Source organism: Chelonoidis abingdonii, chromosome 20, assembly GCF_003597395.2.
Source record: "Chelonoidis abingdonii isolate Lonesome George chromosome 20, CheloAbing_2.0, whole genome shotgun sequence".
Taxonomy (NCBI): Eukaryota; Metazoa; Chordata; order Testudines; family Testudinidae; genus Chelonoidis; species Chelonoidis abingdonii.
The window spans coordinates 23,916,257-23,941,014 of record NC_133788.1 but is presented as its reverse complement, the minus strand read 5'-3'; the positions used below and the strand labels follow the sequence as shown (position 1 = coordinate 23,941,014).

At 49.8% G+C, this 24,758-nt stretch overlaps 1 protein-coding gene and 1 long non-coding RNA gene across 4 annotated transcripts in view; both read right to left on the bottom strand.

Moving 5' to 3' along the window:
- SMG6 (SMG6 nonsense mediated mRNA decay factor) overlaps positions 1-24,758 on the bottom strand; it is a 158,036-nt gene that overhangs the window by 83,631 nt on the left and 49,647 nt on the right. For all 3 annotated transcript variants that reach the window (XM_075073960.1, XM_075073961.1, XM_032788313.2), the window contains one exon: positions 19,674-19,819. In XM_075073960.1, the coding sequence (XP_074930061.1) occupies positions 19,674-19,819 (146 nt within the window). The remainder of the gene's footprint in view (positions 1-19,673; positions 19,820-24,758) is intronic.
- LOC142047984 (uncharacterized) lies at positions 8,214-13,491 on the bottom strand. The gene is made up of 2 exons (XR_012657327.1): positions 9,381-13,491; positions 8,214-9,238 (listed from the first exon to the last, which is right to left on the bottom strand). It is a non-coding gene; the product is annotated as an uncharacterized LOC142047984 (long non-coding RNA).

The window sequence follows — 24,758 nt, the reverse complement described above, 5'->3', positions numbered from 1 at the left end:
GGGGCCCAGGCCATCAGTTGCCAGGAGACAGAGTGCCAGGCATTTAGGTGCACTGGCCCTTTGCTCTGTAGCAACCATAAACCCTGATCCCACCACCTAGATACTTAAGAACTGCCTAGGGGACACTGAGGCACCAACACAGTATTCAGAGAAAACATTAAGAACTTTCCCAGTTCGTCACAATAATACAGTAGGAACAGCTGGCAGTGGGGCACTCACAACTGCCCCAGTTCTAGTCTCCCAGTAGGGGATGTGCAGAAGCCCTGACTGAGCAGAGCTCCAGCTGCCGCAGCACCAGCTTCCCCCGGTTGGCAATACAGCAGGGAGCGGGGCAGGACCACTTACTATGGGGGGGAGCTCCTGGCTACTCCAATCCTAGCCTTCCTCAGCAGGAGGCAGTGCAGGGAGGTGGGAGGATGGACAGACCCAGCAGGACTGCTGGCTGATACACAGCTGTGTCCATCTGAGGGCAAGCATCCTTGGTGCATGCACTCTCAAGACAGCCACAGCCATTCAGGAGCCTCCAGCCCCCTTTGCTCTCTGCTGTCTAAGGGAGGGAGGAAGGAAGGCCTGTGAGGTGAGGAATGCCGGGGGCCTGGGGAGGATCAAGCAGCTCTCCCAGTGGAAGCCATTAGATATTCAACACTTCATTTGTTTCCAGCCATTGTGGAGTGCAGTGCTGGACTCCAGGACAGGAGACTCTTCTCTGACGTAACCAGGAAGCAGCTGCAAAATTAAGGAATCCCTCATGACATCATAAAAAGGGTCAATGGTTTACGGGGAAAGTATAAAAATTAATGACCTATTCCCATACGGAGCCGCAAGCCTTCCTGAGCACCACAGAGGAAGCTGTGTTCTCACTGACACAGAGGAACCTGTTCGCCCAGGACAGCCCGCTCCTGCTGACCTCAGGACCCTGCTGCCACCCGCTGGAGTGTGTAAACGGGCTGAGCCCAAGCTTCCAAGGCTGATGGACAACAGAGCTCCAGGGCAGCAAGGAAACATTTATAAAGACAGTGTCAGTGAAAAGCAGAATGTGTTCTGGGGGCTGATCAGAAGCTGTGCACCAAGCAACGCCTCAGGAGAGAATGGATTGATCCGGTTTCCTTGGGGAGGCAGAGTGATATGCATGAAGTGTTTCCCTAGGGCACACAACACCTCCACAGATGGCCCCAGAAGGTCAGCTGCTCCCGCAGGGCAGCTGTGAGAAGAAGGGACACTGCTCTCTCCACTGCACCTCCACAGGCAACTCTCCAATCCCAGAGAGAAGGAACTGACGCTTGCCTGCAGGGCAAGCAGAGAGCACTTCCACCCTGAAAAGGGAAAAGGACACTGGTTTAAAATTAACTCCAGCCTTTTCCAGGAAATATCTGGGGGAAGAAGCAGCCGTTTTTAGAAAATGTTATTCTCAGAAATTTCCTGAAAAGACCCATCAGTCAAAACATGGACTCCAGCCATTTCCACCTGCAGGGAGCAGTGGGGTCACCAGCACAGCCCACAGCAGTCCTACTGGCAGAGGCTGGCACCTGGTCTTCACCCAACAGGCCCGGCCAAGCCTGGGGCATAAAACAGTGATCGGGAAAAAAAATATAATAAAAAATCCAATTATTAATTTAAACAAGTTTTTCTTTTTAAAAATAAAACTGCTTAAAATAAAATCTGAATTGAATACAAAATACATTAAGCCCTAAATACTTTTAAATAAAAAATAAATACGCTGAATCCATGAGATTCTATCAAAAATCCTGAGTTCAATCTGCTTTTCTGTATAAAGAAAGAATCAGAGGAAAAATCTAGCTTTTGAGGTCAAGCTTTATAAATATGGCACAAAGGTCATGTATGGTATTAAGGTCTTAATCCTGTGGGGAATCCAGGGGTTGTGTTACTGAGTGCAAGAGACTGGTAAAGTCGTCACAGGTGTTGAGACCCAGCCCCTGACTCCATGAGACACCATCATGTATCTCATGAGGATTATCCACTGAGCCCATCTGGGTAATCTGTTTGATTGCTTCTCCCCACCTGAGCTCTGACTGGTTCAGTTTTCAAATTATGAATATTTATGACTCCACCCTTCAGTCACCATTTTCTAATATACTAAAAATGTACCATTAATAAGAATCTGAAATATTAATCTATATAATTGCTTAAATAACTGTATATATAGCGCACCCTTCGAGGCAGCAAAACAGTACCACCAAATTTAGTGTACAGGCTCTGTTGAGTTGTAAATCAACATGTTTTAATGGTTATATCGATCAATGAGAATGCACCTCTCTTTAGAAAATAACTAAAGTACAACTAGAAAAACTGATTAAAATCAATTATTTAAATCAAAGCTTTCCACTTGGTGATTGAAATCATGATTTAAATGACTTGCTTTAAATCGGTCCCCCCCACAGCAAAGCCTTTGGAGCCATTTCTAAGCATGGCGTGCATTGCCACCATCAGTGTCAGCAGCACATTACTCCATCTTAGAGCCTGGCTCAGGAGATTGTCATGTGCAGCACATCTCCTGCTAGCTTGACTGTTTAAAATAGCCGTCTGCACAAGGGCATCAAACTATCCCAGCTGCAAGCATGCTGGCAAGCAGGCAAACACGTGTCTGCTCCCATGCATGGACAAGACTGAAGGCACGTAGCCCTCATCCACACAGGCAATGCTCAGGAATCTTCCACCACTGCATTGTGGATGATGGCAGCACCACTGTAGACCAGAGACCAGTGAGGTAACCACTATGTTGACTAGACCTTCTCTCTAGAGGGTTAAATGATGGTGTGGATAAAGAGTCAGCAGCTGGGCCAGAGTCAGCTCTCAGCATTGGTTCAGCTGCCCCAGAAGCAGCCACGGTGGGAAAAAACGCTAGTGAGGATGTAGGCACAATCCCATGCCTGCTTGGGAAGGGTATGCTGCCATGGCCCAGCAGCTCAGCATATCACAGCAGGCACAGCAAGCTGCTACTAGCACTTCCCCCCAGGAACTGCATGCTCCCAACCATAATTATGTCAGATGTTATTTACAATGGGGAGGAGGTGTGAACAGGGCTTCCCAAGAGATTCATTCCAGCCGGGAGTGAAGTTTTACCAGGACAATCCCAAGAAATAAAAGGCAGCCCTTTCCCACTGTGCTGGAGCTGGGCATGTTTCTGGCAGCAAATGCCGACAGCTCAAAACACGTCTCTCTGGTGTGAACCTTCGGGAGCGCGTCAAGCCTGGAGTAGCGTTAATGAGAGAAAGTGCCTGCAGACAGGCAGAGTCACAGAAAGCAGCCTTTGATGGGGCAGGCAGAGTGAAGTGAGGAGCTTCCGTTTCAACACACTCATTTGCTGCTCTTCTTTTTATGGCTTCCTGAGGGATCAGCACACACCAGCTTGTCAGAGTTTGCAAAGAAACTGCCAAAAACTAAAATTAATCCTATGTCCCACTGGAGAGGCGGCAACCCCATGGCTCCCATCCCATCCCCTGCAGGCCTGGAACTCCTTCCTCACTGCAGGGCACCAAGCAGCCCCCCCTTTCTCACCGCTCCCTTCTGCAACACAGCCCTTAGACACTGCTATTCCCTGCCAGTAAAAGTGCTGCCACCCATCCATAGTGCTCAGACACTATGGTGATGATGCCATAGTCCAGGCAGTGCTGGGAGTGATGCCTATAGTTAAGGTTGCCTAACACTTTCTATTATAAGACCCTGCTTTCACTTGCTTATAACTTTGCCAACCTTTAACCATTCAGGCTGAAATTCTCCATGCCAAAAGTCTCCTTCAGGTTGAATTTTTGGGGTAAGTTTCAGGTAAAAAGGTTGGGCCACTTCCCAGAATGAGTTTAGAAGGAAGGTCTGGCACTTCCAAGCTTTGGAGCAGGAACTGGGAATTTGGCAAGGGGATCACACTGGTGTCAAGGATGTTCTTTTTGCCAGTCCCATGAAAACTCCCCAAAATGTGGCCAAGATACAACACTCTGAACACTGCAGTTCAGACCTGCGCAGTGGAGGTTTTCCCTTGTTGTACACAGTGTTGTTGTAACCGTGTCAGTCCCAGGACACAAGAGAGACAAGGTGGGTAAGGCAATATCTTTTACCTTGAAAGCCTGCCTCTCTCCTCAACAGAGGTTGGTCCAATAAAAGATATCCCCCCCTGCCACCCATTTGTCTCTCTAGTAGAGGTTTGTTAGAGGCCAGGGCTGCCCAGGGTGGGGCCAAATGGGGCAATTTGCCCTAGGCCCCCATGAGAATATAGTATTCTATAGTATTGCAACTTTTTTTTATGGAAGGGGCCCCCGAAATTGCTTTGTCCCAGGCCCCCTGAATCCTCTGGGCAGCCCTGTTAGAGGCTGGCAGCACTTGTTAGGGAAGGTTCTGTCTGCATTAAGCAGGCAGTCTGAGCAGCATTCTTCCTGCAGTTGCATCTTGTGGTTGCCAGGGATTGCTGTGGCACCAGACTCTGAAAGCAGGGAGACTCTCTGGTGCTTTCAATTCCCCAGTGATGGTGCCCAGGCAATCAGCAGAAGGAGAAGGAAGCTGCCTGATTTGCTTGACAGCAGTAAGGTGAAGAGAAGGGGTGGGGGCAGGGACAGACTAGAATGCAGACTAGAAGAATGGGAGACAGGAGCAGAGAGGGATGGACAGATGTGGCACTAGGGACTGCAACAACTAAATACACTCCTTCCAACTTAGGATTCTTGAGTCCCAACGTTCCTCTGCTGTCAGCAACAGCTGTGAAACCCAGGAACAAAGTGTGACATATTCCCCTACAGTGGCTGGTCCACACAGAGGATAATAGCCTACTGCTATCAGTTATTCATTAGCTCAAGTGGTAGAAGCCTGTCGGGTGGCGCAAAAGGGTCTCATACCCTGCTGATGATCCATGTGACGACTGTTATGGTTCCACATGATCGAATTTTTCAGTTTGCTTTTTACAAATCTATGAAAAAATTACATACATAAACCAACTCTGTGAAAAGAACACTGAGGCTGAAAAATCCAGCGCTCAAAAGTTAGGAAATCCAGATTTACGATTGCCTGTGTAACCTGAATTCAGTCCCATTGTGCGTATGCATTATGATAACAGTTTTTAACTACATGATCAAGTACTATTTTTTCCACAGGACCCTGCCTCATTTTGTGCACAGACTGGACCTGCTCTGGGGATGAGTCAGGGCTGTGTCATGAAGGAGGCTGTGGTCTGTTGGACCCCGCCTCATTTGTTGGAAGGTGTTCATTGGAGGAGGACAAGGATTGGAGGAAAAGAAGATGCCATGATTAAGGCAGATAAATGATGCCTTGGAGAATTGGATTCTACCTCTGTCCACAGAGCTCTTGTGTGATGCCGGGCAAGTCACCCAGACCAAACTTTACAGGTGGTCACTGGTTATATGTTCCTCATTTTCTGGGTGTCCAATTTAAAACATTGAGGCCAGATTTTCAGAAGTGCTGGGCACTCCCAGCTGCAACTGAAGTCAATGGGAGTTGTGCTTTGAACATAAGGCAACAGTCCCCAACAGGGCTGAATCAAGGTTACATGGACAATCATAAAAACGTCATTTCTTAACTGCTGGAATCTCCACTTTGCAACCTTAACATTCTTTATTTTAAAAAAATGTATCAAGCCTCTGACTAGACAGACAGACCCATGCAAACCACGATGCTCTAAGACAGAACTCTCCTCTAGGTCTCCCAATGTGTTTGTGCTGGCTGGCGATTTAGGGGGGCAGGGACCACACCTCAGACAGTGCTGAGCATGCTGACAGCACTTAACAGTAGTTTATTTAGAAAATTCCTTTGTGAAGGAAAAGTGCCTGGAGTAACTTGACAAGAACAAAGAGTCAGGAGAAAGAGTGATCCCAGGATCTTCCCCTGCATTGTCGTCATGTCCATCACTAGGAGGCACTCTCTCATCTGCGCTAGGGCTCATCACTCCTATGGCGATGCACTACAGCCCACAGCTCCGGGGCAGGTGCTCTGGAAGCTGCTCTTTGGACATGACACCTTACAGTAGTACATGGGAATGTGGCAATGTGTGGAGGATGCAGCAGGGACTCACCAATCCCAGCACTTCTGATGAGCACAGGTAGTTTTCTTCTGTTCTGGAAATTTGGAAGGAACCCTGCTCTGAACAGCACCCCACAAGGTAGAAGTCTCAGGTGTCCAGCAGGTATGTCTCTAGTGTCAGGAGCAAACTGAGGTACAGAGACACTATTCCAGGACATTTACCATCTGTGCACTGGCGTTATGTATGGACTACGATCATCTGGAGCCTCGGCTCCCAAAGTAGTGCGCACACAGAGGAACAGCTTTGCCCCTCTGGAGTGGGTCTTGGCCTGCAGTAACCTAAACAAATTAATCTTCTCCATTTACTAGCATAATTATAAGACATTACGGTTCCATGTCAAATTCCTCGTTTCCCCAATGATTTTAGATGGGACTGGCATAGCTGTGAGGTTCCCCACACCCAGTGCTCCTGTCCCATTCCCCATTGCGCCTCCTGCTGGGACAGGCTGGGACTGAAGGAGCAGGGAGAAGCCCCTCACAGCCAGAGATCTTGTCCCATTCCCCACTGCGCCTCCTGCTGGGAATGGCTGGTTCTGAGGCAGCTGGGAGCGCTCTAGAGCCAGTGTTGCTCCATTTCCTGCAGAGATTTGAAAAACTATTGTAGTTTCAAAGCGAGCTTCGATTTTACTGTGATCAGCAGCCTTACAGTTACTATACAACCGAATACAATATTTTTTCATAAATTTAACGCCAGCATGTCTGTGTTTGGAAACTTTGAAAATCCATGTTGTATGGTTTACTGCACTGGAAAAGGTGCCAACAGAGTTTCAAAGGAAGGGAAGTGTATAACTGTTTCCTTTCAAATGCATTTTCCAATGGGATCCATTGAGGGAAAAGGCTGGAACTAACTAAAACATTATTAAAAACTGTTATGAAAAGAGACAGAGAGATGGAAAAAGATAGACAAAATGTCCAATACACAGCCGAGAGAGAGGGAGGGAGAGAGACAAGCAGTGAGAAAGGGGATATGGGCAGAAAGACACATTGGGTGGGGAAAATGGGGCGAGACAGAGTTTTATCTGGCAGTCCCCATTTGTGGTTTCATATTGTTGCAGATCAATTGATCAGGATTTCAGTGCTGCTGGCCCAGTGGCACAAGGAGAACCACAGAGTTGGCTGCAAGCATAGCCCTTGCGAACTGCTGACCTTCAGTTTTAAAACCAAAAATATTCTTTTGGAAACTGTTCCACCAGGTTCCACCCAAGGCTGCCAAGCAAAAACAAGCACTACTAACCTGAAATAACACCCTGCTCGGTTACACCAAGCAACAACCAGGACTAGTAAACTGAAGTAACACCCTGTTCTGAGTCACCAGCACTACTAACCTAACATGACATAGTATTCAGGGGCTTGCCTCTTCCTTACTCCCTGACTGGAACAGTTCATTCACCAATCGCGGACACAAGCCACCGTGATGAATACATAGGATGCGGCCATCGCAATCCCAGACCCAGAAAACCAAGTGGTGAGAAACGGTTCCAGCTCCACAGTGTAAAACATGGCTAGAACCCTGGGGTTCTTGCAAATGTGAAACAAAACAAAATAAAACAAAACCAATCTATAAAAACTCTCCCTGTAGTAGAGGCTCCTGTCTCGCAGGGCTGGGCCTGGCTCCCTGCTCCGGCTATTGCCACCTGGTGTACAGGGTTGCACCACGGCCCACTCAAATTTGGTCTCGTTGCCCCATCTCATGACAGGAGCAACCACTGCAGGGTGAGTGCAAGACAGGCTCACTTTGCAAGCCCTCCTCCAAGCCTTCCCCCTCTGTGCTCTACTCATGGGCCAAGCTGAAAGACACAGAGAGGTCTGAATCACAGCCTGGGTCCAGAAAACCTGCCCCAAGCCTCGCTGCTGCTGCCCTCCAGCACAGAACCAACCAGAAATGAAAGTATGGTATGTGAAATAGCCAAGTGCCCTGACAGGCCACGAGGCAGCCAGGGTCTCGGCCCAGCATCAAGCCCTGGGAAGTGACACTGGGAACAGAGACGGAGCTCGGGTCTGCAGACCAGAGCTCTGCTGCTTAGCCAGGCTTCAAAGAGCCAGGATGGGGGTGGGTAGAACTTGGTGTGAGTCTGCAGAGCTCCAGGCCTGCAGTTCTTCGGGGTGTAGTAACCGTGGGCTGTAGCACACATGTCGAAGGATGAGGGGAAAAAATAAACAGACAGACAAAAGAATGAGGATGCTCTGCCAATTCCAATTGTGCAGCTTTTATTTTAAATGCTTATCAAGCTGAGAGAGAGCAGAGTTCTTGGAAAACAAGGTTTCCTTTCTTCCAATGCCAGCATCAAACACCCTCAAGGACGGGTACAGCACAGGCGCTAGCAGCCTGCTGCACTCCCCACAGCACAGCCATGCAGTCCCGCCCGCCTGGGAAAGGAACAACCCTAGCAGTTCTGGTAAAAAGATCTCTGGGATTTTTGATTAATCTCCAATCTGGCTGGGTTCGAATTATGGCCAATTATCCACCAACACTTCTTGCTAATAAAATACATTTTTACAAGCCCTAATTACTGCTTTCGCTGAACGGCTCTACAGGAAACTGAGGACTGCAGATCTCCAGACAGCAGCAGACAGTAATGCTAGGCACCTATGAGTACACCAGGCAAGTAACTTAGACAAGATAGGCTGCCAAGGAAAGAGGCCCTGCTGCTCTGGCTAGAGTTCGAGGGACACCAGTTTCTGAACTGGGGCCCTGGATTAGCATCATACATAATGTTTTCTGTGATCTTTCTGAGTTCTGCAGGCCTTGGTCACAGCACCAGCTGCCGGTGGCATCCAGGAAACCAGAGTGCTGGCCCCACCTCTTCGCTGGGTGTTTGGAGACTCTGGCCAGCAGGGACATTCCATCTTGGAAATGGTTGCACAGGAGTGGCCTCAATAACGAGCAGCAGCCAGGAGCCACTCTCAGGCTCTGCCTGCACTGCCGCTCATCCCAGAACACTTAGCACAGACTGGGCGATGGATTCACTCTAGGTCAGGACACCCCGCACTTTGGATCTTGGGTGGGAGAATGCAACTGCTCAGCTCAACTCTGACCTTTGGCTCTTTCTGTTAGGGATACAGCTCAATGAAGGAGACAGAATTAGATGCCAATAAAGCACATACAGAGAACTCCTTGGAACATATGAAGTTGACATTAGGGTAACTGGGCTAGAAAAACCCAGCTCCCAGGTAGATGTCAGTCTCCAATCAACTGCGTCTGACGAAGTGGGTATTCACCCACAAAAGCTCACGCTCCAAAACGTCTGTTAGTCTATAAGGTGCCACAGGATTCTCTGCTGCTTTTACAGATCCAGACTAACACGGCTACCCCTCTGATACTAGTCTCCAATCAGTTATACACACATCTACTCTCCAGTGCACCAAGGTCCCCCAGGATTCCCTTGGAATGAACACTGAGAAGGAGCCTTCAGGTGACAACAACCCCCAGGCAGACCCTGCTGGTGTGGATGTTCCACAACGCACCAAGAAAGGGAAACTGCTGCTATCTGTACAGTGCAAGCTAACTTTGGACAGGGAACACCCTCAGTGGCAAGAACACAGCAGCAAAACCACTGGACCACAGCACACTCCCAACCCACACATTCTTGGTTCGCTGGAGTCTTTCTAGTCAGTGCTGCCATACAGGTATCTGGGCTCAGCTGGGGAAAATGCAGCTCTGCTACATTGATTAATTTTTCTTTCTTAACCAAGATTACTTTAATTTTCAAGGCCTAATGGACTCCAGCTGTGATAGGAGGCAAAGCTGCAGTAGCAGAAAGGCAGACTCTGGGGCAAGCTTGAACAACACTCAAATACACACAAAGACCTATAAAAAGGATGCACTACAGTGGGATATTTTTGGTCTTGACAATACTTCACTAAAAATACAACTTTGCTGATACATCACTCCAGAAATATTCTCAGGGTCCATTCAGGAATGGTTTAAAGCATTTATTTTTGTTTCCTTTTGCAATGGTCAGAGAGGAGCGAGAAAATAGAAACTCATTGATAAGAGGAAACGAGAGAGACATGAAAAATTGAAAACTACCTAAAAGCTCATGGAGAGGTTTATTTTATTAGTTCTTAATAAATATCTTGCAGATTTCCTCAGGAAATACACCAGATCACATGTAAAATAGTTTGATACTGATGTCAACTGCATCAACATATGAAATCTATTAGGGTGAAGCCACAGCAGGGTGATCAGCCTGCTGAAAAACTGCACGGCACTGAGGCAAGGGGGGAGCAGGGGGGAATCTCACGGCCCTTCCAAATTCTTCGAGAGGTAAAAAAGTCAGCCAAGACGCAGAGAGAGAGAAAAAAAGATCCCACATCCTGCTTTGTGCTGCCAGCAATGTGAAGTGCCCAGAGATTAATTCTATGTCTGGCCTGGAAATGTGACTTTAAAGCATGGGGGGGTGGGGAGGAGAGGAAAGAGAAGGCCAGGCTAACAGGGCCTGGCACTGTGCCACCAACCCCCTCCCAAGCCATGTTTCAACATAGACAGCAGTAAACCCCAACAGACAGCAGTTCCTCACACTGCCAGGGCCTCGCACCAGCTGCAGTGCGTCTAGCTGTGCGCAGCCCCAAGTGCAGATGGGCTGAGAGTATCACTTCCGCTTTGCCTACTTTTAAAGACACAAGCACATGTGGCAGAATTCTTCCCCTCTCTGCCACGGACCTTGTATATTTGGGGCCCCAGAGAAGGGCGAGGCCTGCTCCCAGCACCAACTGCGAGGTCTCATCAGCCCTTGGCTCCCTAGGACTCGCTCTGAAGGGTTTATGCTGTTCCCAATGTACATTTGGCAGCAGGGGCCTCCTTTCTGTGTCGGTGCCATTATCTGGAGAGCAGGATTTGCTTACGCAAGCCTCCCTGTCTCCATTCCGGCTCAGGCAGAGACGCACCAGGAGTCCGCAGAGAGACAATGCCAGGAAAGCATGCTGGGGAGATCTGCACACTGAGCTCCTGGTAGGTACTGAGTAAGGTTAAAACAAAATCCCACCGCAGAACCACAACTACTGGGTGTGTGAGAACAGCCAGCAAACTGCATTTCTCTCACTGGTTTGCATGTCCAGTTTCCCTCTGGCTGTTGTGTTGCCATCCAATATGGTGACAATCACTGCTTCCCCATCCCACACACAGCATGGTCCTGAGTACAGAGGGCTATGGAAACCCACTGGCCCAATCCACTGCTCAGGGAGAACAATGAGGTCGGAAACACAAGGGTGAAGGATACAGCAGGAGCTGCAGAAGGCTAGAGTGGGGTCAGACCTTTGGGCCGAGCCAGAAGCTCACGGGAGGATTGCTCTAGCCACAGCATTACCATTTGGAGAGAGTCACTTATGCCCTTTCCATGGCACTTACTGGCTTTCCCTAGGTCATGTTAACCACAACCTCTGGGAATCACAGACTGTTGAACACGACTCTGCTATCAGTGTAGATAGAGACTGTCGTGTTTAACACTGTGTCAGCTGGCTCAGGAGAAACTCTGCTGGATTTCAAGAGATTTACTCCTAATCAATTAACAGCATTAAACACAACTTGTCCCAGTCTACACTGACTGCAAAGCTGGATTTAACACTGTGTTAGCAAACATGATTCCTCAAGGTTTGCTTGTGAAGAGAAGCCCACAGAATCATCACAGGCAGATCCAACACTGCCCTGCCACAGGACCAAGTGCAACACACACAGGGGTGCAGATGGCCTCCTCACCAAATGTGATGGAAGTAGGGGAGAGAACAGGTAGGCAAGAGTCTCCTTGTTGACCTGAGCTTGCGTAAGGAGCACCTTTCATTCTCAGACACGTGGCTTCCTGAAATATATGGATGGAAATATTCTGACTGTGCTCACTTTCCTTCCTTGGTCCCAGGCAGGACAAAGGCACTTTATACATCCCTGCCAACACAGTCCTCAGAGCTGTGCCAATGCTAACCCCCTTCGCGTACCTAGCATCTAGTTACCATGGGAACTGGTGCCTTACAAATGCAAGAAGAGATGAGACAGAACTGAGTGGGATTTGGTTCTTAAAAAAGGTGATGGGAGGTGAGCTGACAATGTCCGCTAGCCCACAGGGGACAGGGAAGGGCCACACTCACAGAGCTGGGACGCTGTCCTTGAGCCTGTGAAGGGCATGGTGACACAGGACAGGGGGCTTTTACTGTTTAAAGCTGGCAGGCCTTACAGAGCAGCTTGGCAAACATCATCAAGATCATTACCACATCACAAAACATTGTAACGAGCCTAATTATACTATGTTCTCTAACATGGAATTAAACAAACACATAGTAATTAACTCACTGCTCCACAGAAACAGGAGGAAATCACAGGTGCAACACACAGCCAAGAGATATATTTAGACTATGAAACTTCTCCTTAAAAGTGAGAGGATTTCCTGTCAGGGTGCAAACCAGTCCTGCAACACCTCCAGTCCTCACTCTCCCAGCACAAGCACTCCCCTTTCTCCATACCCCTACACAGAGGGTGAGGCACCACAGAACAGCTGTACTGATCACCACTCTCGTCTCATAGTGCCTGGACTGAGGGATGCAGTGTCTGTCAGAGCTCAGAATTTCCTGCCTTTAGTTTCATTTCACATAGCACATGCCCCTCACAGGGTCTCTCTGAAATGCCCACAGTTCCTCCAGCTCCAGAAAACACATCACGAGGGAGGCACGTTCCACAGCCAGTCTGGGCTCAGTGTCACACTAACAGCAGAAAAGCTCTCTAAACAGACTCAAGTTGCCACGGGATTTGTCCTAACCTGCACGCTCAGGCAGCGGAACCTGGGCTGCAAAGCAGAGTCTAGCTTTGTGATTACAAATCATTTCCCCCTGCTTGCTGCCCTGAAATGAGATCTAGGTCTCACCCTCTCTCCTGAGCAGACAGTCAGGAACTGCTTATATCACAGGCAGGCCTGACAGAAGCCCCCAAAGAGTTCACCTAACAAGACTGCCCAACAGGGACCTTTGCTGCACAGCCCCATTCCAGCTGGAGGGGAGGCCTGGAGAATCTGACACAACGGCAGGCACTCAGCACACACTGGAAACCTCTTCCTCCCCTTCACAAGGTCCTGCTCCATGCTCTGCTTCTGAAGCCAAAGTCTAGATTTCAGAAACCTGAACTGCACATGGAAATTCCCTGCAGCATGCTGATTACTGCATCGCCTGTTGGCACTGGTGGCAAGGGGGGAAAGTCATATGACTTTCTGGACACGTTACTCTATGCAGTCTTGCATCAGAGGGTGGAAATCAGAAGCTATGAGAATAATTCCAATTACGGTAAATAAATCCCCAGATATGTGAATCTGCCTTTTAAACAGGAAACCAAGCGGAATAAGCAAAGGAAGATTCGGTCTAAATATTGCTGCCACCAGCCACAAGAGCTCAGGAGAGGCTTCCTCAGAAAGCGTGTTAGGACCACTGCAGCTTACCTGAGCTTTACTGATGTGTCTTGTGGCTGAGACCTATAGATTTCCCTCCCTGAAAGGGAAGGAGCTCCCAGCGTCCTGTCAAACCCCACCCTCACAGCTACCTGAGAGAGAGAAAACCCTAACAGTTTGCCAGCACTTCCAGCCATGCCTGCATCCCACAGGAGTCCAGCATCAGCTACAGCACAGCGTGAGACAGTTTCACAGACGTTCCTTCTCACAGCTTTGCCAATGCACCTCCAGCCTGACCTGCAGCACTCTTATTTTATTCCAGAGCTAGGCTTCTCCTAAGCAGAAGGGGACAGGCCCACGGCCTACAGAAGTGATAGGGGATGCTGTGGGTGCATATTTTCTCCTCAAGTGAACAGCACAGACACTAAACAGATGTGTTCAAAGGCCAAGGCACTGCTCAGATTGTAAATTCACTGGGGCAAGGACCTTCTTCCTGTACCGTGCTTAGCACAGTAGGGTCCTGGGTCCATGGCTGGGGCTGCTAGGTGCTGCTACTGTCCTCAATATTTGGCTGAGGATAAAACCTAACCCAACGTGCAAGCTGCAATCCCCAGGTGCCCTTCAGTGCATACTCTTCCCAGCCCAATCTCCACAGTGAGCTCAGCACAGCTGGAGGTAGGGTGAACAGTCCAAAACAGACCATGAACTCTCTGCAAGAGGCCCCCTTTCTCCTTTGGGCTAGGTCACAAGTCTGAGCCGTTCCGACCCCAGGCTCTGGGTTTGCAGCTCCCAGTCCAAGCACAGGGAGAAGGGGAGGGGGAAATGTAATGACTCTCTTCCCCAAAGCAGAGCTCTGAGAGTGTCATTTCAGACCCCCCTCACACACACATACTAAGGACAGTAACACCCAGTCAGCCTTAAAGGGAAACAGCAGTGACCTATTGTAGAGGCATATAAACCCTACCGTGTCGGGAGACCCAGTTATAACAGGGGCATCCCGGCTATGGGTAAAACATGCAGTAGAGATGCGGCCAAGCTGGGCTTCCAGACTGTGCAGAGAACCCAGTCTTCACCAAGCCTGGCCCGCTTGATATAATCTCTGCTCTGATTTTCCTCTTGCTCCAGGTGCTCTACTATGGAAAACGCAGAGAACAGGACAACTGAGCTTTACCACAGAGAGCGGGAATCAGGAGAAAGGGCTGAGCTCCACTTTCCAGCCAGGGCGATCACACCACTGCTTCTGCTAACCGGAGTCTGAGGTTTCATTAAGCCTCGTTTTAAACCTAATTTTAAAACTCCACCAAACCAAGGCTGCCGTCCACAGCAGTGTTTTATTTTTAAACCAGCTCGACTGCACCGGACCCCTTTGGGCTCAGCTCCCAGCACCTTCTCTGTGCTCCAATACGCACAATGTGGTTAGACCCTCATGAAAAGCCATTGAGATGCGGCTGTGCTAGATGAGCAGTAAGTGTTTCCGGCTGAGCCTTTTTTCCGATGCTGCAGTTAGCCCGTCAAGCAAAGCGTGATCCTGTGTGGGAAACCAAGCAAGTGCTGAAGAGACACTCGGAGACAGGGCCGGCTCTGCCGCCAAGGGTGGACACAGCTTGCCTTTCCAACATCTCAAGGGTTATTTTAAGGGTTCACAGATCTAGCTCGCAAGTCAGAGCATTTGCGGTCACTAAAGCGAAGCACACAGTGCGCTCAGCACAGAGCCACACATAGGAGCAGGATGGCAGAGGAGCTGTCTGTTTGGTAACAGACTAAGTACATCATGAATTCAGTTGAGAATGACATGAGTGATGTGCACAGATGCTGAACATGCACCTGGTGAAGAAGGGGGAGGGTCTCACATATACCTGGGGGCATAGATACTCTGCAATACCATACAGATTCCTTTATCAGATTATGTCTTTCAGTGGACCTGGCAGGAACTGGTGCAGAGGAGGTCTATGCACCAGACAGTTCTGCTAAGCATTAGCTTTTTCCTTTCCACATGTGCACAGCAGTGGCTAGAGGATGTGCAATGATGGCTTGCCATGCTGCTCCAGAGGCCCCCAGCACACAGTTCCATGGTGTACAGGAGTGGGACTTTCCTCAGCCTGCACTCCCACCCCCTGCAGCACTGCCACACCAGTTCTGTTGCCCTCCAGTGGGGAGATGAGAGGAAGGAGGACCTTTGGGCCCATATGGGAGAGTGGGCCCAGGGTTTGGCCCATGTGAGCCAAGCCCTAGTCACAAACCAGCACGATTCTACATTAGGGACTGATTTCCTATAAGCTGCCCTAATGAACCTGTTCCCATGCTCCAAAGCCACCTCAGTGGTGCAACTGCCGTCCAAACAGCAAGACCCTTCATTAATGGTCAGCAGGTCACAGAGGTTAGTCACCACACGCCACTGACATTTCTTCTGATTAAAGTCTGGCCTGTCTTTCTGTTCATGAGCCCAAAGCACTAGCGCAGACAGCAGTACCCAGCCCTGACTCTGCACTCCATTCCTCACATATGCTGGGGATGCACATGTGGCAACCCCCTCCCTTTCAGCCCGAGTTCCTCACAAACTAGAAAGAACAAATGCAACGGGACTGTGAGTGTCAGAAGGCATCCAGGTGCTGCAGCCTGATGCCTCACACTCAGAGCCAGGGAAATTTGCTGGGATTTCCGGGAAGTGTCTCTAGGGTGCCCTCTGCTGAGCCCCCAGGTTGGTAAGCATTTGTGTGGAATGTAGACCCATCGGGGAGAGGGGAAGTTATTCCGGGGGTGGCCTATGAATAACATCCAGTGATTTATAGGAAGTATAATCCAATAATACAGTAAAATAAAACAGTGTGTCTGAGATGGGTTTGATTCCAGGAATTATAAAACAAATTATTAAAGAGAGAGAGAGAGAAAAAAGCCCCCAAGAGGCCAGATTGGAGTAAATTGGGCACAGATGGGCTGGGAGGGGGTTTCTCTCCCCACCGACATGCCCCTGCTGCAAGCACGGCTTCAATTAGCCCTTTCAGAAACCAGAGTTTTATTTCCCCAAATTATAGAATTAAAAAAAATTAAAATTCTTGGAGTGTCAGTGGTTTGAATAAAGGGACCCAAACTTTCTTGCGAGTCACGTGTGCAGATGGCTACCAAACTATTAAACATGGCCACCCCAAAAAGGTCCCTGCCCTTCCCTGGGAGCCCAGGATGGCCTCAAAGGTATCAGCAGCCACTGACAGCTCACACTAGACAGGAGCTGCAACTGCACAAGCTGCAGCCTTGGATCCTGCGTCCAATTCTCTTTTCCCATCCCAATCCAGGGTCTGCCATAGCACTACGTGGCTCTGATATGAGGCAGCAGCTGGGGCAAACAGACCCTTCCCAACACCTCTTCCACATGGGCGGCTGAGGGGCTGGCTCATTGGTTAAAGGGGGCTCCATCAGGAGAAAAGCCCGAGTGGGATTCTTGGCTCCACCTGGAGTCAAGTGAGATTCTGTTAATGGAAGCAATAGAACCAGTCACAGTTCCAAGGGACAGGTAGCCTGACCCCAGGTCTGCTGCACCTTTGCTAGCACCAGTCCAGCTCCCTTGGTACGAACAGCGATGGGAGCCCTAAGGGGGAGGAGCCACACAGCCTAACCTGACTGTAAGCACAGCGGTGGCAGCAGCTGGTGGGGAAGTTTTGAACAGATTTTCTAGTACAGACAGGGGTCTCCGAGGCCTGGAGGTCAACAGGAGCAAAAGGAAGGCTCTCGACCCAACTAACCCTATGGGCAGCAGGTCCATTCCACAGCAGGAGCCCCAGGGCAGTGCAGTACAATGCAGGAAGCCTATGGATGAATTCCCTCTCTGCCCCAGAGGCAGCCCACCTCCTGCTCTGAGCAGAGATCAGACAGACTGCACCCTGACAGAGACCACACCTGCAGGCATGTGCGCAGGACAGCACTGCCCAGCAGTGCAGAGGCTGCTGAATGGAATCACTCGTGATTTGCCACTCCCTTTGGTGACTGTGCTGATGATAATTAGGGAAAGGTTTTAAGGTCTTTCAGCCTCCCCCATACACACAGATGCTGATCACCACAACACCCCCTCTTGCCGCTGTCCGTGCAAGTGCAACACACAGAAGGTGACTCATATGCTGGGAAATGGAAACATGCATCTTCCCACCAGCCATCACTGCAGTAAGCTCCCCTCAGCCCTCTGCCCACAGCAGCCCACACACCAGGGCGTGGAGCCAACGCCTCAGCTATGCACTGGGCACTTGGCAACAGTTCAGCAAAAGCTCTTGCATACATTTAAAACTCCAGGCTCTTTGCTTTTCCTCAGCATCCAGCTCTTTGTACCTCTCAGTACCACGAAATCTGCTCCAAACTCACATGGGACTTTGCCAGCATCCAATATATGCACACCCCAGAAATGTCAGGGATGTTCGCACTGGCAATAAGCTCACTTTGACAATAGTATTTCTATCCCAGGAACGTGATCAGCAATGGCCCAGAGTCTCAAACACGAGTGCCGAGCACAAGACCTCCGACAAACCCTCTAACATTGCTGAGTATCAGATGGGAACTGCAGCATCCTCCAATTCACAGGCATCTCATGAACAAAGTCACTGGTTCCAGGCACTCACTGCTGAGCCCCAAGCAGGAACGGGGTTGCTCCCTACAGAGATATGACGCTGGGTGCAGCAGGCACCTACTCACTTAGGAGAGAGGGACCCTTAAGAACATTTGGGCTTATTTCCCAAAGCGAGAGAAAAGACAGCCTCAGCTCCCTCCCCCTTGCCTGCATTCCCTTGGAACTGGAGATGCAGCAGCTAAAGCTGGTAGTCTGAGTGCAGGACTGGGATTCAAGACACCTGGATTTTAGCCACAGCTCTGCCTGTGCCTTGCAGCATGAGCTTGGCCAGGACTCTTTCCTACTCTGTGCCTGTCCCTGGATCTGTAGCACAGGGATAAGGACAATGACCTGGCTCCCAGGGGGCTGAGAGGAGGCATTTGCTCATGTTTGTAAGGTACTTTGAAGCCGGGAAAGATAAACATTCCATCTGGTTCGCTGGCATCTAGCAGACTGGGCTCACGAGCCCAACCTAAGCAGCAGTACTTGTGACTCCCAAGGGGGTAGTTCCTTCTTAAGACAGGAAGATACCTGGGAAGCAGGCTGGGATGCAGCTATTTCTCCAGCACACCACTTCACCCAGTCAGCTCATCTCGTCCCCCCATCACTTAGTCTGGCACTACAAGGAGCCAACTGCTCGCCGAGGAAAAGCTGAAATCATGAGCTTTTTGGGGCAGGGATCGTGTCTCATTGTATCTGTAAGAACCCAGCACTCTGGCCACAACTGCAATGCACCATCCAAGGGGGAGAGGCCTTGCCCCCTTCCGAATCTAAACATCCAGCAGCTGGTGCTTTAAACAACGGCTCTTCCTGCCTTGGGAGTGCAAGTCCAACCCCCCTGTCATTCCCTACGGCTGCAAACAAACAGGCAAGTGGGGAAGAACTAGTCACCTCAGCTGCACTCGGAATTCTCTGCAGAGCACCTGAGGGAAGGGCGCTCAGCCCCGGAGCCCCCTCTCAGGCTCAGGGAGAACACTGGCTTTGGGGACAGCCGCTTGTTCAATAGACTCAAGGCTATAAGCCAACGCACCTAGCCCAAGAGTGAATGGAGGAGGTGCAAGGAGAGAAGCAACCATATCCCATCTGGGCACACCTGCTTTGTTTCCCAGCTGGCTCTGTCTGGGGCGAGGCTCCTTTCCTGGCCCTTCAGTTACCGCCTCCATCAGCTACCTCCAAAGAGGCTCAGCAATGAGCTCAGCAGTCACAGGCAGCCACTGGACTGGGCATGCTCCCCCAGAGCTGTCCCTTTAATGCCACGGATGATGCCTCCAGAGAGCAGCTGTCTTCCGGCCTGCCTTTAAGTGCCAATGTAAGGCTCTGAGCGGGGCCAGAGAAAGATGCTGGGAAAGCATGTCAGGAAATCACTCGGCATTCATTCAGTTCCTATGGACAGGCTCTAAGTGAGGATTGCGCATCTTCCTCCTCCACAACACTCTTCTGCCCAACTCCAGGAAGACACCCCCAAACTTTTCCCCACTCAGAACAAAGCAGCGCTTTCTGGGGAGAGGCCTCAGGGCCCTTTCTACTGCCTTCCACACAGCAGGCATTCAAAGAAAGCTCTGCCTCCCTGAAAGCTGCTCGGTCAGTATCCCTCCCCTGCTCTTCTCCAGCCACATGGATTTAATCACTCACCTCACAGAACAGGGCAAAACTCCCCAGCCCCCATCCTTGACAACACTTGGTACCTTTGGGCTGGGAATTGTACACCGCAAACATGTTGATAGCCATGAGCTGCAGCATGCGGGTGCTTCCAATGGGAGGGGGGCTGTGCTTCAGCAGCACCTGGAACTCCCTCAGTACCTCCTCTGTCACTGACGGGAACGTCTCCATCCTGCAGACAGAAAGAGAACAACAGGAATGCTTGCACCAAGGCCTCAGGGCACAGTGAGGAGGGGACAGAGGGAGACACTCACAGCTATTGCATGTCTGGGATAGCCACCCCACCCATCAGCTGCAGGGGAGCAGCAGCCCATGGACTGCTGGAGCTGGCAGACAGAATGGAGAAGTCAGCCTGACCCACACCCATGGAGTCGGGGGCAACTGACTTTGTAAACATTATCTTTTTAAGAGAGTCACTTCCTTCTGAGGAAAGTGCTCCCAGTGGGTGGACCCCAGTCATATGGCAGGCAGTGAGCGCCCTCCACATTACCCAGCACCAGAACACTGGCATTGTGTCTCATCTGTGAGGGCCCCAACTTGGCCCCAGGAGAGGGATGTGGGGTCCCCTGCAGATTAACAATGTCTCATTTAGATGCTGGTAGTCACTGTATGAAAACCAGTGTCAAAACCACAGCTGTTTCCTGAAACATACACAGCTACTATCACTCATCAAGAGGGCCCAGCCACCAGATGCAGTGCCACAGCTTTGAGCAAGGCGTCCTTTCAACACCAAAGGCCTTAGCAGTTACAGGCACCTTCTTCCAAGGAAACCCAACACATTTACGCTGCTCTTCGTTTACTATCACTCTTTACATAGTCCCCAAAGGGTGCCAGCTATTCTACAGCCCTGAGTCAGACCGATCCCTGCCTCCACAGGATTCACAAATTAATGGCAGCCAGATTCTCCCAACCTCTGCTCAGACCAGCAGCGCTGCCTCTGCTCTTCTTCACCAGGGGGTGCCTACTAGAGGGTATTTTCAGAGATTCCAAGGCTGCTGTGACCATTTAGTCTGAGCTCCTCTATAACACAGGCCAGAGAACTTCCCCACTCTAACGCCTTGATTTAAAGATTGCCAGGGATGGAGAATCCACCACAACCCTTGGTCAATTGCTCCAGTGGTGAACTACTCTCACCTTCAAAAATTTACACTTTATTTCCAGTCTCAACTTCTCTACTTTCAGCTTCCAGCTATTGGATCGGATTAGACCAGCGGGTCGTAACCCGCGGGCTGCATGTGGCCCAATTAGCACACAGCTGTGGCCCAGCTGTGTGCTAAACAAATTCAAAATTTGCCGCTCTGGTCTGGCAGGGAGCAGGGCTGGCTGAGGGGGAGACAGCCTATTGCAGACTGCATCTGCGCTCCTGCCAGCAGAGGGCTGGTGAGTGCCGCAGGGCAGGAGAGTGGGTCTGTGGGCGGGGGAGGGGAGGCTCTGGGAACTAAGGGGTTTGCCCCAGGTTTTAGGTGGGGCTCTGCTCCTGACCCCCCTTCTCGGGTCCTGGCTGCCAGCCCTACCAGGGGCTCCACTACTGGCCTGGTGCTGGGGGTCCCTGCTCCTGCCCGGCCCCGCGCACCAGGGTCCGGGTCTGGGTCCCTGCTCCTGCCTGGCCCCATGCCCCGAGGTCCGGGTCCAGGTCCCTGCTCCTGCCCGGCCCCGCGCACCAGGGTCCGGGTCTGGGTCCCTGCTCCTGCCTGGCCCCATGCCCCGAGGTCCGGGTCCAGGTCCCTGCTCCTGCCCGGCTCCGCACCACAGGTCCCGTTCAGCCCCATGAAGCAGGATTTGGGTCTGGCTGCCTGGACTGCACCCAGGGCTCCACATCTGGCCCAGCTCTGGGCGGGGTGCTGGTCATAGGCCAGGGTGGAGGGGGCTGTAGTTCCCAACCTGCGCCCCACTCAACACACTGTGGGCCGCATTAACAGGTTAAGAACCACTAGGTTAGACCTTTCTCTGCTACACTGAAAAGCCCCTTAGTAAATATTTGTTCCAGTTGTAGGCACTTATAGACTGTAATCAAATCACCCCTTAACCTTCTTATTGCTGAACAAAACAGATTGAGCTCCTTGAGTCTAACACTACAAGGCAGGTTTTCTAATCCTTCTAATCAGTCTCCTGGCTCTTCTCTGACCCCTCTCCAATTTATCAGCAACCTTCTTGAACTGTGGGCACCAAACCTGGACATAGTATTCCACCAGCACCAAACACACAGGTCAAATAACCTCTCTGCTCCTTGGGATTCCCATTTGTGCTCCCAAAAGCATCACATTAGTCCTTTTGGCCAAAACTTCACATGGGGAGCTCATGTTCAGCTGATTATCCACCACGACTCCAAAATCTTTTTCAGTCACTGTTTCTCAGAGACTCCCTTCCTTTAAGTATGGCCTGCACTCTTTGGTCCTAGATGTGTACTTTTACATTTAGCCATATTGAAATGTATATTGTCTGCTTGTGCCTAGTTTAGCAAGCACTCCAGATCTTTCCGTATCAGCGACCTGTCCTCCTCATTGTTCACCACTCCCACAATTTTTGTGTCATCTGCAAACTTCATCAGTGATGATTTTATCTTTTCATCCTGCTCATTGATAAAAATGTTAAATAGCATAGGGCCAAGAACAGATCCCTGAGAGACTCCAGTAGAAACACACCTGCTCAGTGATGATGATTCCCTGTTTACAATTCAGACCTGTCAGTTAACCAGCTTTTAATCCATTTAATATGGGCCAATTATATATATTTCTAGTGTTTTTAATCAAAATGACATGTGGTACCAAGCCAAACCCCAGACAGTAGTTTAAGTATATTACATCAACACTATTACCTTTATCAACCAAACATGTAATCTCATAAAAAAAAAAAAGACATCAAGTTAGTTTGACAGATCCTATTTTCCATAAACCCATGTTCATTTTGTTAATTACATTACCTTCCTTTAATTATTTATTAACTGAGTCCTATATCAACTGCTCCATTATCTTCCCTGGGATCAGTGTCAGACTGACAGGTCTATAATGACATGGTCATCCTGTTTACCCTTTTTCAATATTGGTACAACATTAGCTTTCTTCTAGCCTCCAGGAATTTCTCCAGTGCTTCAGGACTTACTGAGAATCAACATTAATGGTCCAGTGAGCTTCTCAGCCAGCTCTCTTAAAGCTCTTCAATGCATGTTATCTGAACCTGCTGATTTAAAAATGTCTAACTTCACTAGCTTCTGTTAACATCCTCCAGAGATACTAGTGGACTGGAAAGAGTGTTACTCCCACCCTTACTGCTGAACTCCCACAGCAAAGCCTACAACTGTTCTAGCAAGTGGTTCTGTCCTGATAAAGAGTCAATGCCTGGGCAGTGTGCTGAGATGATCGCCAGCTCCAGTCAGCAGTGGCACAAGGCTCCAGTGTGCCCTTCCAGAGATGCACAGGAAAGCTGAAATCCATCCTGGGAAAAGCAGGGGCAGCCTCAGTGTTGGAGCAGTTGAGTCCAGAGGCCTCCAGGACATGCCCAGTTGTCACACTCAGCAAACGTAGTGATTTCCTTTATCCTCCTCCACACAGATTCAGACCTTGCAATGTGAGAAGGCTCCAGAATGGATGAATGGGATGCTCCTGGTAACCACAAGGACAATGTTTTTGGGCTTCCGCAACACCCTTTCAGGCTGGTTGGATCATCATTGGGCCCTATCAAATTCATGGTCCATTTTGGTCAATTTCACAGTCATAGGATTTTTAAAATTGTAAATTTCATGATTTTAGCTATTTAAATCTGAAATTTCACAGTGCTGTAATTGTAGGGGCCCTGACCTAAAAAGGAGTTTTGTGTGGGTGGGTGGATCGCAAGGTTATTGTTGGGGGGGTTGCAGTACTGCTATGCTTACTTCTGCGATGCTTCTGGCAGGCTGCTGCCTTCAGAGCTAGGCGCCGGCCAACAACTGCCACTCTCTGACCACCCAGCTCTAAAGCTGGCAATACTACAACGCCCCTAAAATAACCTTGCAACCCCCCCACAACTCCCTTTTGGGTCAGGACCCCCAATTTCATGGGCACCGGATTTCAAGAAAGATGTGGAGAAACTGGAGAGGGTCCAGAGAAGAGCAACAAGAATGATTAAAGGTCTTGAGAACATGACCTATGAAGGAAGGCTGAAAGAACTGGGTTTATTTAGTTTGGAAAAGAGAAGACTGACAGGGGACATGATAGCAGTTTTCAGGTATCTAAAAGGGTGTCATCAGGAGGAGGGAGAAAACTTGTTCACCTTAGCCTCTAATGATAGAACAAGAAGCAATGGGCTTAAACTGCAGCAAGGGAGATTTAGGTTGGACATTAGGAAAAAGTTCCTAACTGTCAGGGTAGTTAAACACTGGAATAAACTGACTAGGGAGGTTGTGGAATCTCCATCTCTAGAGATATTTAAGAGTAGGTTAGATAAATGTCTATCGGGGATGGTCTAGACAGTATTTGGTCCTGCCATGAGGGCAGGGGACTGGACTCGATGACCTCTCTAGGTCCCTTCCAGTCCTAGAATCTATGAATTTGAGAAACACTGGTCTCCCCCGTGAAATCTGTATAAAAGCACACAGTGTAAAATCATCACAGATCCAACAACATCCTCTGAGTGCAATCTGCTCTACTTTTAAAGGCTGTGCTTCATGGCGCCTTTTAAAACCCAGTGCAACCCAGCGGCAGGACAGCCCATGCCCTCCGCACTGTCTGCGAAAGCAGCACAAAGCCATCCGCTGCATCAAATACTGGCTGCTACAACACCCCTGCTATTCTGTAGCCCTGCAGAATGGGGCTGCTCCCCCTGGAAGAGGCAGCATTCCTGGTGTTTGGGAGCTAGGATAGTTTCTAAAGGCCTCCGGATTTCGATACAGTCTCATGTACCCTGTACAACTCACCACAGAGCCAACATCCTGTGAGTGCAAATAAGGCCCAGATCTCAGCACGGCAAAGGGCCCCTTTACAGGGTGGATTTCTCCCCCATTTGTTCCTTTCTTACAAAAGGAAATGAACGTTATTGTCATGTTTGGACTCTAGAAGGCTTGAAGGAATGATGGCTTCATCAACCCAGGCAGCTATGCTTTGATACTCTAGCACATCTGGTAGCATGTGTGGTAAGCC